The sequence below is a fragment of the Vanessa cardui genome, chromosome 27 (assembly GCF_905220365.1).
Source record: "Vanessa cardui chromosome 27, ilVanCard2.1, whole genome shotgun sequence".
NCBI classification, from domain to species: Eukaryota; Metazoa; Arthropoda; class Insecta; order Lepidoptera; family Nymphalidae; genus Vanessa; species Vanessa cardui.
In genome coordinates, this window is record NC_061149.1 from 4,331,165 (window position 1) to 4,350,276 (window position 19,112).

Consider the following 19,112-nt stretch of genomic DNA (forward strand, 5'->3'; position numbering starts at 1 on the left):
GGAACACCAGTAAAATATTAATTATATCAATTACGTTATATCAAACTGATTTCTGTGAACATATAACTAATTATTTATGATTTTTGAATCGAAGGATTCAATTGAACGTTTTGTTATCAGCAAAAAAACTCAGTAGTTACTCAAATTCTGACACTAAATATGTGAAGTAATTTTGTTAGAATACATCATTCAGTCGTAATTAATTTTGAAGAGCACTGACTTACTTGATAATGGCTTATAATATTATTAATTAGAAGGCAAAGATTACATTTACTCACACTATCATTATTATTTGGACTAAAATAAATACTTAAACTCTTATCATGAACGATTGCGGTTTAAAATAATGAAATATTACGTATTTTTGCTGATAATTTGTCTTTTGTTCTGCAGTACGGAAACACATCGTGAGGATACCTATATATTTGTATTGCATCCATTTCAGCCACAAACAAACATTGATTTCTCATACAAATTTCCATTCGCTTTCCTATACCTTTAAGGACTGACTTCCTCGATAAAAAATATCCAAGGTCCTTTCCGGTCCGTGGTATAAACTATCAAACTATCTCCATACTAAATTTCATCCAAATCGGTTTAGCGGTTTAAGCGTGAAACGGTTACTTTCATGTTTATAATATTAGTAGAGATTTCACCAAGACCATCTTTACTTTTGGTAGCAAGTGCAAGCATCCTTAATATCCTTTGGGATCTTGTTTTTCCTTAGTTCTCTTACTGACGTCATCTCACAAGTAACATTCTTTCTACCCATATCGTCTTTCACACAATCCATCCATTGTTTCTTCGGTCGTCCCCTTCCTCTATATCCATCTACAACCATAACCTTCCTTACAACTTGGTCCTTTCCTCCATCACTCTGATAATCCTATGGGAAGACAAATCGTAAATCTCGGCAACGGTCGAAATATAAAATCAATAAATACTGAAAATAATTAAGAATAATAGCGATAGAACATCACTACGGTCTCTACTTGGAGACTATATTATACAACTTTAAATACACATAAAGGTGATCAGACTATTGCATCAAAATCAAAAGACATAAATACACGATTGATTTCCTGTACTTCAATATAATTTTGTCGAACTTTCTGACCTTCTCGTACAATAGAATTGATTTGTAATCATTAACAATGTACACGCGAATATCGTAACTCAATTTACTATATCGAAGATCTGTCTGTCTGTTCGTCTATTGCTCTTTCAAGATCACTAAATCGGATTTGATGAAAGTTGGTATATGTCCATTAGGACGACAGACACTCGTTCTAGTTTCTAATAATCAGACGTAGGACCCAATAGCTGTAGGATAATAAAACGACTCCAGGTTATTGGTTGAGAGCCGAGATGGCCCAGTGGTTAGAACACGTGCATCTTAACCGATGATTTCGGGTTCAAACCCAGGCAAGCACCACCATATATATGTGCTTAATTTGTGTTTATAATTCATATCGTGCTCGGCGGTGAAAGAAAACATCGTGAGGAAACCTGCATGTGTCTAATTTCATTGAAATTCTGCTACATGTGCATTGCACCAATCCGCATTGGAACAGCGTCGTGAAATATGTTCCAAGCCTTCTCCTTAATGGGAGATTAGGTCATTAGCCCAGCAGTGGGAAATTTACAGCCTGTTACTTTACTTTACTTTTTTTTTAGGTTATTGGTGAATAACTCAATAACTTTTTACTACCCTGACTTGGCGCTCAAACGTATGTATATGCAGAATTATGAACAAGCCTCCAAACCAACGAGTCACTCTCACGGTATAAATGCATCACCGTCCTTGACTGAAAGCCGTAAAACGAGAATAAAACTAGACTCAAGACTCTTGAATCGAGTTTTACGAAAAAGTTTATACTCGACTTTTATTATTATTAATTACGTGTTGGTTTAAATTAGTTCGAGTTTGTTCTATCATTCAAAGAAACACAGAAGATACGCAAAACCTTTCGTGTTCTGAATCTAGCTCAGCAGGTTTCGGGGTAATAAAGCGTTCCGGCGCTCGTGTTATGCTGGGATAAAAGCCGGCATAAATCAATAGTCCAGAATACAGCGCTGTTTCACGCTTAAAATGGTTAAAATAAATACATCTGAAATAGTCTATAAATGTCCTGAGCTAATAGCCTTTCGAATAGGAACATTCTGTGATTCCAGTTACATACATGATATAAAAATACTTTTATGTCTAAAATCTGACGAGTGACCCCTAAAACGTAATTAAAGACGCGTGCAACGACAACTGGTTTCAAATAATTAAATATCACTAGCAACAAAATTACAAGAAATATGGCAACACTTTCGAATTACGATTTTAGTATCGAAATGTATATTCATGAAAATGTAACATAAAATGAGTATTGTGTAATGTCTGCTATTCACAATCTGATTACAGATAAAAAGTTATCAAACAATCTGTCAGAAATGAACATGTTCATTGATTACAAATGTTTCTCAATAAAAAAAAAAGACTATCTACACATTGTGACATGCAACACTCACTTATAAAATTTTTACAAATGCTTTTATTATAGAAATTTTATCAGACATTTAGACAAAATTATAGTGAGATAATATCACAATTAAATTTTGTTTATATGTAAAATATGTAACCCGGAAAATCCTTAAAAGTTAGTAAATACTATATATCTTTAATGTAAAATAACTCTTAACTGATGATTTTAGTACTTGAACATTGATCAGACACTAAAAACTGACTGTATTTTTATTCTAAAACTTTTGAAACAAACATTCTTTGTCAAGCCCAATTCTCCGCTCGACAGTAATTTAATAGGTTCAAGAATGTTATTACGTGGAGTTGAGAATGATTGGTAATTGAATGATAATAAAATTGTAAGGCACATAAATAAGTGTAACAATAAATAGTAACATATGTGTGATTTAATTACAGTTTTATTTTGCCGTTCATAAGACTGTTTGTCGATAATGTTGATATCATTGTCTTATGATACAACCATTGGATAGTTGAAGATGAGCTAGACATGGACACCATTTTTTTTTAATTATAAAGACTTTGTTCATTCAAATGCACATAAGTTGTCACTTTTACTCTATAGAAACTCACATGACAGATTAAATATTAATATATACTACTTACACTGTCAATATATCACCAATGATAGCATCTAATGACTTATTATATGTTTAAGTTGTTGATAAAATAATAAGTGGATAATTTACATCATAATTAACTTACAAAGCCATACAAATCAAATCAAATTATTCTCCATTACATTAGGCTTAAAAAACACTTTTCAACCGACTTCCAAAAGGAGGAGGTTATCAATTCGTCTGTATTTTTTTTTTTTTTTTTTTTTTTTTTTTTTTTTTTTTATGTTTGTTACCTCATAACTTTTCACTGGGTGGACCGATTTTGATAATTTTTTTTTTGTTTGAAAGGTAGTGCTTCCCGTGGGGTCCCATTTTTTTAATTTTTTTTTCCGATGATGGTATCCATTTGAAAACGACATAAGTCTTAAATTTGCATCATGTATATGCGCGACAAATAGGTGAATAACTGAAAATCACGTTAACCAATTTTGATAATTCTTTTTTTATTATAAAATATATACTTCAAGGGTAATTTGGTGAAAGTTTGGTAAGGTTCTGAGCACAGGATCCACGACAAAGTAACGGAACGGAAGGGAACGGAACAATTCTGAGGAGCACGTTAGCGATACTCGGTCGAATCTTTTATTTGTAGGTTATTTGGATATTTGAGTCACCTTCCGTAATGTGGTTATGTTTATGTAATTATCATAGTCGAATATTATAATCAACTAGCTACCCACCCCGGCTTCGCACGGGTGCAATACTGATACTAAATATACTACAGAATTTGTTTATATACGACATCACATCGCAAACTTCTAAAATTATCAGTGTTTCTTTACTATATTGTTCATGTATTATATACACAAACCTTTCCCTTGAATCACACTATCTTTTAAAAAAAACAGCATCAAAATCCGTTGCGTAGATTTAAAGATATAGGGACAGAGAAAGCGACTTTGTTTTATACTATGTAGTGATGGAACTCCTATACGGCTCGCAGTTAGGGTGCGATATGGGGCAGAATTTCTTACTATCTTTAATCAAATTTTGTGTATGTGATGTGATGTCATATGATGTACGAAATATAGTTGGTCTTTTTCAAAGTTTTTTTGCTGAGTTCGATTACAGCTCTTTCGAGGGATCCTTGTAGTTTACGCCGCGTGACGTATTAAATCCGCATTTTCGAAAGTCTATTTTTGCTTTATTCGCAAGTTTCCTTTGAAATTGTCCTCGAAGTAGTTTCTGACTCATATAAACGGAACGCTTAATCTATCCATATTAAAAAAAATTAGTTAGTCAACATCAGCTTCACTTAAAATCAAAAAATAAATAAAATTTTAACAAAAAGAAAAACCGACTTCAAACAAAACACTATTTTAAAACAAATGAATATCACGAAAAAGTAATAAAAATAATTGCGTATTCAACATATTTTTTAGAGTCTTCCTAAGTTAAATGAAATGAAAAATATTAGACTACTTAAAAGTCGATTAACGATTATATCATGTAGTTATAATTATTGTTATATTTGGAGTCGGTGTCAGCCAATAAAACCCTACAGTATATCTATCAAAAAACAATACGAGAATACTTTAACAAATATGTTTTTTACAAATTACCTTTTACACAATAATATACTGGATCAATCAAGGGCACCATGGCTGACACCGGCTCCAAATATACCAATAATTATAACTACATGATATAATCGTTAATCGACTTTTAAGTAGTCTAATATTTTTCATTTCATTTAACTTAGGAAGACTCTAAAAAATATGTTGAATACGCAATTATTTTTATTACTTTTTCGTGATATTCATTTGTTTTAAAATAGTGTTTTGTTTGAAGTCGGTTTTTCTTTTTGTTAAAATTTTATTTATAAATTGTCATGTTACAATATTGAATTAAACATAAAGCTACTGTTGGTTTGCACAGTAGATTCTACCGAGAAGACCCAATGAGAAACTCAGTAGTAACAAATTAACACCATTTTAATTACAGACTTGATCTACTATAGGAAATCTCAAAACTGTGATCATTACAAGTAACTTATCTATCATATGCTTTTAATTTGCATATATTTTAGTATAAGCATTAATAGCAGTATTGTATTTAAGTCATATAATCTAGTCTTCATTCTCATATTTCTTTTTTGATATTTAATTTCTAATCATATTACACAGGATGAAATAAATTGAATGTTAATGCTGGTAAATTTGAAAGTGCTTAAACTTATGTCTGAGGTATCTACTACTACGTTGCGTACACAGCGATATTTATAGAAAGAACAGGTAGAACAAAACCTCACTGTGGTGTTACAAAACCAGATCGACCTGTTTTCGAGCATATATAACAATTGAATGTATTCTAGTTTTAAATTTCTCCAATATAAAAGGGTATTCGGTGTCGAGTTGCCATAGTGAAAAAAAAAGAAAGTTATGATAAATATTTATAGCTTTCATTAATACATAACTACTTTATGATTATGAAAATATCATTAGAACATATTTGTATATCATATTATAATTTTAATATGAAATGAGGGTACTTAGTTAATTATTTAATTCAATTTTTTAATTGATACTATATAAGATATGAATATATATATTTTTTTTATTTTTATCTAAACATATGGTGTCGACATTATTAAAATTATATATTAATTGTCAACATCTAGCTAAATAATTTTAGCTAGATGTTGACAATTAATATATAATTTTTCTGTTTTTTTTTTTTTTGATTTTCACAATTTATAACAATATTAATTAAACATTCTAAAGGATGTAATGTCTAATATTGAACCTATTTCCTGTGCGATTATTTCTCGTTTAATTAATATAGCATCATTATCAGTTAGTATTCTACTTGTAGGTCATTTGAATTCGCGCCAGAACATATTAAATGTTAAACTATCGAAATAGTTTTGGCTTCGATACAAAATAAGATTAATATCAATCAAAATACTTACGCGAAATCTAGATATTATCAGACCCATTTTCTTTCCAGGTGCGTAATATAATGTTCGAAATTTCACACTTTTTAAACACTGAATGAGGTTTGTATTAAATTATTACTTTCCAAAAATAACTTTTTCATTACACATACGTTATTTTGATGACGAATATCTCTAACCTATAATGCCGACAAATATTGGAACATTTGAAAAATATTAGAATAATTTAGAACACTTATTACACACTATCAGATCTCATATCCAGTTGAAATATTTAATTAGATTGGAAACGAAAAAATACAAGAGCAAAAACTCGAAACAAATAAGACGCGAAGCGAATTTGACACAATCCGTTTATTCACCCTCGTCTTTTTATAATAATATGTCATTCATGCTTCAAGACTCACGATTGTTCAAGCCATAGACAATTTTTTCATTTTATTTCATTATTGTTAAGCAGGCGCTACACAAGTCACGAAACTGAGCTGAAACAAGTGAAGTCAAACTTAGCCTCATAGATTATGCGAAACGAAACGAATTTTCACGAAAGGTTTTGCGACAGAAGCGTTTTTATAAAAAATATGTTATAAAATATTTTTATTGCAAAATAAATAGTTTCATGTTTGATATATTTTTCCGAGTATATTATTTCATTATCATACAATCGTAAAGACCGAATCCACAGAGGATATAAACGTTACGTTTTAGACCACATCAGTCGTTAGGTAAAATTATACAATTCTTCTTAAAATATAAAATTTTAAATATAAATTATTTTTTCAATATATATCCTTCTTCTTTTGGTGAAATAAATTTATTTGCCTTACATTTTACGTCACACTTAAGTCCAGAGAAAAACTCAATTAATAACCGACGTGGCATTACGGTAGAAGGAAAACTGTTGTATAAAGCACATGATACACAATAATCATTTGTATAATATCTTTGAAATATCTATTTTCATTTTTCATTTACATCTTCGTTTATTAAATACAATATATATTGATTTTTTTTTAAACATTAAAGCATCTAAATTTTAAAAAAATATCTTCATATCCTACGATCCGAAATTAATTAGCTATTTAATTACAATGTACGCGTGCTATACACATATTTAAAAACATTAAAAGTCACTTTTTGTAAAAGCGTTTAAAAAATTATCAAATGGGAGAGTAATCCCATAGGTATCCAACTATTTAGTTTTGTTTATTTAGAAATATAAATAAAAAAAAAAACATCGGTATGTATATAATGTTTAATAAACAATTTTATAAAAAAATAAAAAAAATTATTATATTAAGAGAAGTAAGCGTTTGTATGAATACACGCTGGCGTAATAATAGTTAATTGTCTTCGTCTTTGTATAATATAAATATATTGTATTTGATTGACATCCTTTTCTTGTTAAAATGTTGGAAAAGAGTGAAAACTCGATGGTTGAAAAAATAATGATTTCAGAGTGCTTGCGCTCATATACAACTACTTGAGTGACCTATTTTTTAATTTAACTCAAATAACTATTTAGTCCAAATTATTTGTATGAAAAGATTTGATTTCTACTCTGAAATGAAATAGTGTTTTTCAAAAAACCACTTTATATATTTTTATTGTACTAGTTTTTATTAAGTGAATATGCACACTCTCGATATGTACTCATTTTATTATTATAAATTAGGATACGTTAATAATTTTTGCATAATAATCAGCAGTTCCTCCAATCTTGTGTGTAACATGGTAATCTTGTAACATCTGTTGATTCTCGTCCAATTTGTCGTCCGTCTGAGTCTACACAACGACACGTTCCTCTGTGACATTGAATCGGCCTGAAGTTGCCGTTCTTGCAGCACCGTGGTGGTTCATTTGATGACGTCATTACTGTCGTTGACAGCGCGCACTCTGAAATTGTTGAATTTAAATTGTATATTATGACAATTAGTGATGTAATTTTGATTTTGGAAGCAATCTTTTAAGTCACGTTTTGATTATTTTGTCAGGGGATTTACCAATTTGGTCTCTTTTCTCTTCGAGTATCCTACAGACTTAATTGTCTTTGGCAATTTTTTTTATTTGTTGATGGATGATGAAAATTCTTATCTAAAAAATGTATACATACTGCAGTCCATATCGTTAAACTGAGGTGTGTTCGCTGGAGCCTCGTAATTTCCTAACTTCTCTCCACGCTCGTTCACGCAAATCTTTCTGAGAAAAGATAGAAATATGTTTAATAACTATAAAAACAGTTTGGATGGTAATTTATGCTATTTTCATTTGGTAGGAAAGTGAGCCAGTATTTTAGTAACCTTTGGTACCAAAGTTATGTATGTTAGTTAGTTACATGCATTTAAGTAAGGCAGTCTGACTTGGTCCTCTGGTTGTTCTTATTTCCCAGGTGTAACATATCACCTATAATGAATTTATAAATAAATGATAGGTACTAAGGAATCTCGTTATAGGGTTTTGATAAGCAGAAAATAAAATCTTCATTATTTCAGGAAGACAAGATCTAAGATATTATCTCCTTTACCCGTACTGGATCACTCAGCATTACATCGGGACACAGCTAAACAAAATACTTCCAGCGTTTATAGGTTGTACTTACGATCCATTCGAATTTATAGTCATTCTCCCAAAAGTTCCGTCTGGTAGACAGCTAATGGAACCAAACGTAGAGAAATATTCAACATTATATCCTTCCTCAATACTTTTGTCTATTAGATCTCGTCTTTCTTGCACACTGTTGAAACAAGGCGTGGTGTATTCATACGGAGGCTCACTGTCTTCTGTCTTCGGGAACAAGTCCAATTTTTCGTCATCTGCAAATATAAATTGATCATTATATCAATCTATTTCATACAAAGGCCCTGTTTTCCATTTCTATGGAGCTCCCACGTTAAATTATCTGCGGTGATTGGTAATGGGTCACACTTGCGCTTACAAGATTTTAGTGTGCTTGAGTTGTCAGCATAAGAGTGAGGACAGTAAATTAGGTTATATAACCTTTGGTTTTAAGTTTTACATGTAGTTTAACGTTCAATCTTTTACTAACTAAAATTGTAACTAACTAGCTTTAATTGTATATGCGAAATACATCTGACTAACTCATCATAACCTCGCCAAAGCAATAGGTACGATTGAATTTTGGCAACGTACACTCTAAATGAGAATAAGTTAAGATTTTGGAGTTTAAGGGATATTTTATAATTTTTGGATATAACGGTTGAAATTTAATTAAGCTACTTTTTAGAGGCAAATAAGTAACCTATGTCCAATCTTGCAGTTCAAGTTTACTTCATAGCAAATTTCATCAAATTCGTTTCAGCGGTTTTGGTCGTAAAAGAGCGACAGACAGACAGACAAACAGAGTTACTTTCACACAATATTAATATAGATTAAGTTTGTTAACTGAGTTGTTATAAAACTTACAGCACGGCAATTCGGATATGTGGGTAGTATCCAAATCTACACTGTGACCAGGTATCCTTTCACCAGTGATTCTGTTTACGCAATAGCACATGTTCTCTATACACTGCACAGGATTATAATTCCCATCCGCAGTACATCTCATACCGAATACTGGGTACGGTAAGTCTTTCGCTATTAACGTCTGGATTTTGTGAGCCATGCGGGAACAACCTAAAAAAATATTCAATTACCGTTTCATAAAGATCTAAATTTTCGGATGATTATGAGCATAAGTAGAAGGGAATTACCAATAAATTACTATTTATTTTGACGGATTTAATTCTGTTAGGAATATCATCCATGATAGACGCATTAATTGTCTATGGAATTAACTTAGTATTTACGATTGGTTAATTCATTCTTAATTTATACATTTGGCACAACGCTAGAAGATAATATTAAAACAACAAAGAGTTCTTAAATGTTATTAATAATCGAATTTATAGATAATGAAACAAAACCAGACTTACGACAAGGCATATTCATAAACCGGCCTGTATATAGAACCTCCCCGAACAATCTTTCCCCATCCTCCGATTGGCAGAAACATCTGGAAGTATATATGTTCGATAATTATTCAGTGTAACTTTTAGTAACTTCTATACACGTACGTAGAAAAACAGCTTAAGCAGAGATCTTTTAATTTAATAATAGTATATCAATTTAAAATAGACTAAAACAACGATCACATTCGAATTTATCTAATTTAACTTTACGTTTGAGAAGGCACGCAATGGAAGGAAGCGAATTTTCCTTTCTCGTCGCAGCTGGGGCGATTCTCAAAAGAACCTGTTTCTCCTCTAGCGTGTCGGGCATCGTAGTCGTCCTGTGCATCGTGACATTTTGTTTTCACTGGAAATTATAATAAACATAATATAATAATGGAGCGAAAGTAATTTCTGGCAGAAAAACAAAACAAATATCATCTAACATCAATGACCATTGATCGATCCTTTGATCGGTATTGTATTGAATTAGTACCAGTATCTATGAGAGAATGCATATGGGCTTTACATATAGGCATTAACTAATGACTACCTAATGCAATGTGTCCACTATCAACCTTAGATATTGTGACTTTAAAAAATATAAAAACCCCCTTTCTTCGTCAATGCTTCACTGATATTCGGAACCAAAATGTTCCACTCAGACTGACCCTCAAACCTAAAAACTATAATTATGTATGTATTATATGTGATCAGTCTCCCTCTTAAGCTATTCAATGAACTGGCCGAAAGTGAATTGTCCGTGAAAAATACGACCCAACAAGTAAATTAAACACTATTAAAAAGGAATCATATCATATAATCTTACTTCTAACACATTTGCGTGTTGAGTTATCGCAAGTTAATCCATCACCACATCTGCCAATTGTTATTCCATTGCCCGATCCACCTAAACTGCATGGCTGACCCAATTCTGAAAAATACAACTTATACTAAAAATTTTGAAAAAAGAATATTAACAAATAAAAAATCCCTGATTGGATATCTCTGACGGGAAGTCCACATAATCACACTGAAGAAAAAACGATAGATACAAAATTTCAATGTTGATTTATCTATAAGATGAAGATATGTATTGTTTTGTAAATACTCATAATAATTTTATTTATCGTTCAAAAAACAACTTTATGATAATGTAAAATAAAGAATAATTTTATAAAACACGTACGATAGAACGGCAAACAGAACGAGCAGCAATTACATATAGTAGGTGATGGCAACCATAACCCCGTATGGGTTGCATTATTAATCGCACACTCTGGGGCAGGCGTTGAACATTGGTTATCATCATTAATATGTCCCTGAAAGAATTAATAATTATTTGATTTCAATATATTTTATTTTTTTTACTTTGCTAACCATAATGTAACATGTGTGGAAGCGCCATTATCACAATCATTTGATTGTCTATTGTTGGTAATATTCTGATTTAACTTTTTAAATATAATTTATTGTGTAAAATATAATAACAAACAGTTTATTTCATAAGAAATAATAAAACGTTGCCATTTCAAAAATAGGTATTTAAAATAGTATCTCATTTGTAATTATATATTCAACACAAATCTATTGTGAAATATTAAAAGCAATTTATTAATTATTAATTTCATTGTTTTAATAATTTGCTATCAAAAATGTTTTTTTAGGGAAATCTCAACTGAATTTACGGTATACATAGTTGTTAATTGTTATAATATATTTACAAATTACATCTGCAACTAAAAACCTAATTTTAAATTTAGAACGATGTATAAGTCCTAAATCTTATTAAAAATAACATTACTTACTCTACAAAATCCTTGTTCACATAAAATGTCACAATTTACGTATATCGAACAAAGCATGAAACACATAAACAATAATACATTTCTCGCGGCCATTTTGTCCGTCACAATTATTGCACTGATTTAACTTAACTGATATATTATCGGCAATAATAATTATCATATAGATTATCTGTGTTTATATCGAAATTGTTAGAATACTTAATGCGTCATTTTATCAGTCAAATAAGATGATAATCAATTAATGCTATTGGCGGGAAATTCAAACAAAGGCTAATAGAACGTAAATAGCTTTTTAATTATTAATATTTACAATAGCGAAGGTATTCGTATTTTGATCCAAATAATCTGTTATCTCCTTGTAAAATAGTTTATGCCTTAGTTAGTGAAATATCAAATGTAATCTATACTAATACATTATAAAAGAGAAATTAAATCTGTCTGTTTGACTTTTTGAATGAAAATTGATATGATGTAAGCTTGAACTCCCAGGGAAGATTTTATACCTAATACCTGTGGATTGATCCCTAAAAAGCGAGCAAAGCCGCGAGGGATTACTAGTAGATACAAAAACACAACAACAACAACAACAACAACAGCCTGTAAATTTCCACTGCTGGGCTAAAGGCCTCCTCTCCCTTTGAGGAGAAGGTTTGAAACATATTCCACCACGCTGTTCCAATGCGGGTTGGTGGAATACACATGTGGCAGAATTTCTATGAAATTTATCACATGCAGGTTTCCTCACGATGTTTTCCTTCACCGCTGAGCACGAGATGAATTATAAAGACAAATTAAGCACATGAATCAGCGGTGCTTGCCTGGGTTTGAACCCGCAATCATCGGTTCAGATGCACGCGTTCTAACCACTGGGCCATATCTGCTAGTACATACTGATATATGAAATTAAACTCAAACTTGACCTAACTTGAATATTTTGACCCACGATCTTCGATTTACATCCACATATATTATCCACTAGGCCATCTCATATTGTATGTGAATACATTAAGGTACGATATACACAGTCGTATAAAAATAAGGTAATTTTTTTAAATGCCCTTAATAGCTCGTACGATTGTGGGAACCTTACATATATGTATTCCAATTATTTCTTTGCATCGTTCTAGAATTTGATTTATTATGATAAGTAAGTAATTTATATCTTTACATAGTATAAAACAAAGTCGCTTTCTCTGTCCCTATGTCCCTTTGTACGCTTAAATCTTTAAAATTACAAAACGGATTTTGATGCGGTTTTTTTTAATAGATAGTGTGATTCAAGGGAAAGGTATGTGTATATAATACATGCATATAGTAAAGAAATACTGATAATTTTAGAAGTTTGCGATGTGATGTCGTAAATAAAACAAATTCTGTAGTATGTTTAGTATCAGCATTGCACCCGTGAAAAGCCGGGGCGGGTAATAGGTACATATATTAAAGTATTTTATTTTGCACAATTTCTTAATTAATATCATGATTTTGTGTAATTCAATTCAATTGCATTCTTAGTATTATGGCTTTTAGTTATATCACAAGGCACAGATTATTAATCCGTCAATATAATGTGGGATGGTGAAGACACGAAGATTGATCGGTGTCTTTAATATTATAAAAGCGTTTTTGTTAATCCTTCACCTAACGGCACCAGGACAATGGCAACGAGTTGGTTGTCATATGTCAGGCAAAAAAGGTATCCCATGGCCCGTCTTGGAGATCAATTTTGTTTCATACCAAGTGTCATCAAATTCGGTTCAGCAGTTTGGTAGTGAAAGAGCAACAGACAGACAGATAGAGTAAATTTCACATTTATAATATTAGTATAGATATTATATGCGTGGTCCAATGGAAATTTGAAAAAGAGATACCTATACAAAACTTATATTCAAACCGTATTTCATGCGATTACATTCCGATGACAGATAGCTAGTATCGATAGGAAATGGTAACCGTTGATAGGTAATTGAAAACAAAGTAAAGGCAGAAGGATAGATTTGGTTATCTTTAGTTACTGAAAGAAGGGATAGATAGATTACTGAAAACGGCCGTTAATAACTCAGCTATATTGTACAATTAAGAGCTAGAAGCTAGTTCTAAATATATGTTCAATTAGTTCCAAAATTCCGATAACAGTTCTTCAATATTTAAAACGCCCCTTTTTCGCAAATTCATACTAAATATCATAATCAAGGTCTCGGCCAATGATATCCGGTCAGTTTGCTGATAAATGTTATTTATTTGACTTTTCTTCTATAATAGTTGGAATAGAGTATTGCTCTCATTCCCTCTCACAATACGTCATATCTTTATAGTTGGAATAGAGTATTGCTCTCATTCCCTCTCACAATACGTCATATCTTTCTTCTCTCTCATATAACGAATGTGTCTAAACGATATAGGCATCGTGCAGAAACAATAGAGGGCGTTATAATCCCAACACTAGAGACACCGTGCGAGTAAAAACAGAAACTTCCCAGGCACATTAGTGCAGACTGGCAGCTGTCAAGTCTGTAAATATGATTTTACAATGATTATATTATATGATATTTTATAATTAAAATTATAAAATATGGTTTTTTACCAATAAACAACGATCGGCAGCAGGGTCAAAATGTATCAAAAGCAAAAAGCTATTCGAGTCAGGACATGTTTCGATGTCACAAAAACAGTTGGCCAAGAACAAGAAACAATACTAACTAGAAAAATTGCTGCTCAGACAAAAATTTCAAATGTATATGATATTAAGATAACAGTAAGTACTTTTTAAAATTAATTGTTAATACAATATCTTTTGAAAACCATTATTTTTATTTTATCCCTCTTTTTTCAGCTTAATTGCAATACATATAGCAATAACAAATAATTAGATTATAACAAATAATTGGAACATCAAAGTTGCAATTTGTTCCTTGCAATGCAAGGAAGGTCTATCCGGACAATGTAAGCACGTCTGTGCCTTAGTCTATTACGTGAATTCTGCAGAAGGTGCAGAATCGAAAACTAAATACGCACAAGAATGGGGCAAACCGTACGACAATTACTGGGTTATGATAAAGGAGTGACAGTAAAATTTTACACCCTTAAAGTTGTTTTTCGATGTTTTACAGCATCCAGAACTACAACAATACATTTCGATAGCTCAAATTTACAAAAATTAACACGAAAATTCAGAATTTTTTTTTCGTGGTTTGACAGTAGAATTTCTGACATTGAGGATAAAAGTTTTGAATATGAGTCATGAGATGGCAGAGTCATCGCTACGCACGGTGCCTATACGTCCTTAATTTTTTTTGACCACTGCCGAATCGCAGCTGCCAGCTTCCATTGAAATTAAACGCTAAGTAGTGTTTTACAAATTTACATAATAAAATAGAAACATTAAAATGATAATTAACAATATATAATTATTAATTAATATCATTAATATTTTAAAACCATTGCCGATAAATGGCGACATGAGCTCTCATCTTTCAAAGAATAAAACAATCAAATCTCTATTAATTATTAGAGCCTGATAAATAACATCATCATGTTTACAAATAGCTATTAAAATACATATTTACGCCCCTTAGACATTTATATAATAAAATATAATAATATAAACGATTACTTAAAATATAAACATCGTTATTTGACAATCATTAACGATAGATGGCGACTTGCGCCCATATATAGTTCAATATTAAAAATATAAATCGTTCGTAACCAAAGTTGCTTCATGACGTTTATCTAAAACATCCGTTTTAAAATCTTATTCCTGTAGATTTATTATATTAGAACGAAATCAAAGCTCGCCGCGGACGATCGTGAAATGTCAATGTGTTGTATGCGATATTGATTATGATAATTGTAACATTTTAAGCACACACAGAGTCTGTTAGGCTATTCTGTAAAGTAATGCCGCCGCTGACTCGCTCCGCAGAAGACGAACGGGGAGGAGGAAAAGACGCTACACGCACCTTCTCCCCCCGCCTCAATAGGCGCCGCAGGGAACAGGGGGGGTCTCAGTACCCCGGAAACCCCCCTAGGTGTTAGAGAGCCAGCCGTCAGGGCGTCAAGGTAGCATGCGTAAGCGATCACGTGGCGTCCGCCGAAAGACGGAGAGGGTACCGCTGGTTTTTTAGTGGGTAAACCCGGCGTACTTGGGCGCACTCGGCATCCAATGCTCCTGGGAGTCGCACACACCCCCCCACTTTCCATCACGTGGGGGAAGCGCGTAATGCGTTTTTTCAGCGAAAAAAAACTCTGTTACAAGAAAATCTAAGCTCACCGAAGAACACCAGCTTGAAATGTCAGGATATGACATACAGTGACTATAATAATTATAAAATGTATACCACACAAAGAACCAAGATGGCCCAGTGGTTAGAACACGTGCATCTTAACCGCGGGTTCAAACCCAGGGAAGCACCACTGAATATTCGTGTGCTTAATCTGTGTTTATAATTCACCTTGTGCTCGGCGGTTAAGGAAAATATCGTGAGGAAACCTGCATGTGTTAGACACATATTATTCATAGAAATACTGCCACATGTGTATTCCACCAACCCGCATTGGAAAAGTGTGGTGGAATATGTTCCAAACCTTCTCCGCAAATGTAGAGGAGGCCTTAGCGCAGCAAATTTACAGGCTATTGTTGTTGTTTGTTGTTGTACTACACACGTTTAAAATTTCATTCACTCGTAAATAGAAAAGAAGTGATTTCTTACAGAAACGTACTACTGATTTCATTTCATAAGTGAGATTCGAAGTGTATCGCTGATGTTATACATGTTGTTTCATTTAATTGTATTGTTGTAAATTCCTCTCATATTAATGTTGTATCACCCTGTATAAGCGTACTATTGTACCAAAACATGCCGTTTACGACCTCTATATCCGTAATCATGTCCTCTACGAAAAGCCATCCATCCATAAAATCATTATACATATAATATATAAATGACACTTGCTATCATGTTTGTCAAAACATACAAACATGAGGCTAAGCAAATAAGTCAATCATATACAGGTTACTTGATAATGAGGCTTTGAAACTATAACAGCGTATGTGAACATTTTGATTCGATTTTTGAACATATTTCTCATGACGTCACACAATGACGACGAAAATTTGGCGTTGGTTGTGACATTTACGTTTCGGTGTTATAAATCTAGGAATATTTAGCAGGGTTTTAAAATACATTGCGTTTACATGAAAATATAATTAACATGCATATATGTGTGTCGCAGATTACGAATTTACAGGTATACGACCTCATTTATTAGAATGACAATAACACACAACGTAATTAAGTTTTATAGGTTATCTGTTTAGAGATGTCACAATGTTTAAAAATTTGTCAGTGTATGTACCTTTGTTGAATGAGGCTCTTGATCCCTTGATCTTGGGACGGCTACAGCGCCAGACGTGCGTAGGTACTGACTGAATAAGTAAAATCAATAGATCGGACGACAATATTGATCGTTTAAATAGCTACCTATATGATTCTGCGACATATATGTATATAGATATGAAAAAAAAACATTCTAATCTTCAAGAGTAGAATTCGGCGATTATTCATAAAAATAAGCAATAAACAAACTATCTTCATAAATACCGAAAGTAGCTTTTATTACAAAAAAAAGAATCAAACATTGAGTGGTTAGTAGGTAATTTATTTGTCTATACTAATATTATAAATTTGGAAGTAACTGGGTCTGTTGCTAATCTTTCTTTCACCGCCAAACATGAACTCCAGGGTGAGACAATTTTACGCCTAACAGCTGAAGACCATACCTTACAACCACAGCCGGATTTAAAGGTCTGGAGGCCTCCGGGCCACAAAGCAGTGGGGGCCTAGACAAACAGAAGCGTAAACAACCTAATAATTATATTAACATGAATTAATTACTTTTTTTATTTCAATCAGTAATAATAACATTATTATAATTTGACTATATCTCGCTATTTGTTAACTTGCTGAAAACTGTGGCCCCCACTAATGTGGAGGCCCCAGGGCAGTTGCACCGGTTGCCCTCCCCTAAATACGGCCCTGCTTACAACGCGGTTGAAGCCGCAGGATACGACGAGATTTTATATTAACTGGTAATATCTTCAACTTTTTTTCAAATAAGCATACACAATTTTCTTACATCTTTATCTTGATAAAGTTTTCACTTACCTAGTTTTACTTCAACGCTGTACCGACCTACTATCAGTCTTATCAAACTCTCTTATCACTGATAAGGCGGTTTTAATCTATTTATACTAAGTTAGGTAACTGTTTGTGGAAGATTTCTGGGATGACTTACTGATGAGGTATGATTCTCAAGACACAAGCTTTATAAATTATTTTAGTGATTATTTAAATATAATGTACATGTATTAGTTCGTAAGGCTTTCTGAAGAAATAATTGCTCAGGTCGGTTTATGATTTTAAAACAGAGGGATACAGAGACTGTACCTGTATATTCTCAAACATCGTAGTCCTTTGGCCTTTCATTTATCCCTAAGAATGTCTATGCCATCATGAAGATAGGTGGATTTGTATAGCGTAATAAGACGACGAAACAATAAAAATAATCACTTATAATATTAGTTCAGCTTTATACAATGATGTTCTAGTAGACAGATATGTTACTAACGCGCAAAAAGTGAAGACTAGAAAACGTCCTAATTGTGACGTTTGCCTTTAGTCGTTTTACATAGTAATACGTTATAATACATCATAATTACCTAGTACTACGTTTTGCGTAATTAAAACATCTAGTTATCCCTTTTACTTATTGTTTTTATCAAGCTATCCTTTTTACTTGTAACGAAATGTAAAATACACGGTCCCCGGCGCGGCACACTTTTTTCTGTTGTTTAGTATGGATATAACATATCTGTTTATTAGAATATCATTGGATTTATAAAAGACTATTATAAGTTTCAAAAAACCTGTACCCTTACTATGTATTTTTTTTAATCTAAAACTTTTATATGTTGCTTCTTAATATATTTAAAACAATATTTACCTATCAAGGTAAAATTAACCGCAGACATTTTAACATTTGCCACTAATTCAATTAAATAAAAAAGAAACAAATATATGAGAAAAAAGGGTGGAGCGTAGTTATTTGTTTAATATTGTGCAGTATGTAAATGCTAAGTAATACATTTACGTCTCTGGTCCGTATCTTCTGGGTAATTTCTACATTGCTAGTAACACGAAAAAGTACTATAAAATATACAAATATATATCTAGTATTTTAAATTGTAATTATAAATTCATAACCACGAATCCCAACGGCATTTCTTCCTTGATCCCAATTAGAATTATTTAA

At 32.1% G+C, this 19,112-nt stretch overlaps 2 protein-coding genes across 2 annotated transcripts in view; both read right to left on the reverse strand.

The window, feature by feature from the left end:
• The window catches only part of LOC124541159 (endoplasmic reticulum junction formation protein lunapark-B), a 30,696-nt gene extending 24,237 nt beyond the window's left edge, over window positions 1-6,459 (reverse strand). Inside the window, exons 1-2 of the mRNA XM_047119015.1 lie at window positions 6,348-6,459; window positions 6,062-6,225 (exon numbers count right to left, since the gene is read on the reverse strand). Coding sequence (XP_046974971.1) covers window positions 6,062-6,088 — 27 coding nt within the window. The 5' untranslated portion in view covers window positions 6,089-6,225; window positions 6,348-6,459. The remainder of the gene's footprint in view (window positions 1-6,061; window positions 6,226-6,347) is intronic.
• Window positions 6,460-7,741: 1,282 nt separating this feature from the next.
• LOC124541071 (thyroglobulin-like) lies at window positions 7,742-12,071 on the reverse strand. Its single transcript, XM_047118888.1, has 9 exons — window positions 11,802-12,071; window positions 11,183-11,315; window positions 10,823-10,927; window positions 10,225-10,360; window positions 9,979-10,058; window positions 9,470-9,679; window positions 8,646-8,859; window positions 8,160-8,245; window positions 7,742-7,942 (listed from the first exon to the last, which is right to left on the reverse strand). Exons 1-9 carry the CDS (start codon window positions 11,892-11,894, stop codon window positions 7,749-7,751), a joined length of 1,251 nt encoding a protein of 416 aa, XP_046974844.1. The 5' UTR covers window positions 11,895-12,071; the 3' UTR covers window positions 7,742-7,748.
• Window positions 12,072-19,112: the final 7,041 nt, after the last annotated feature.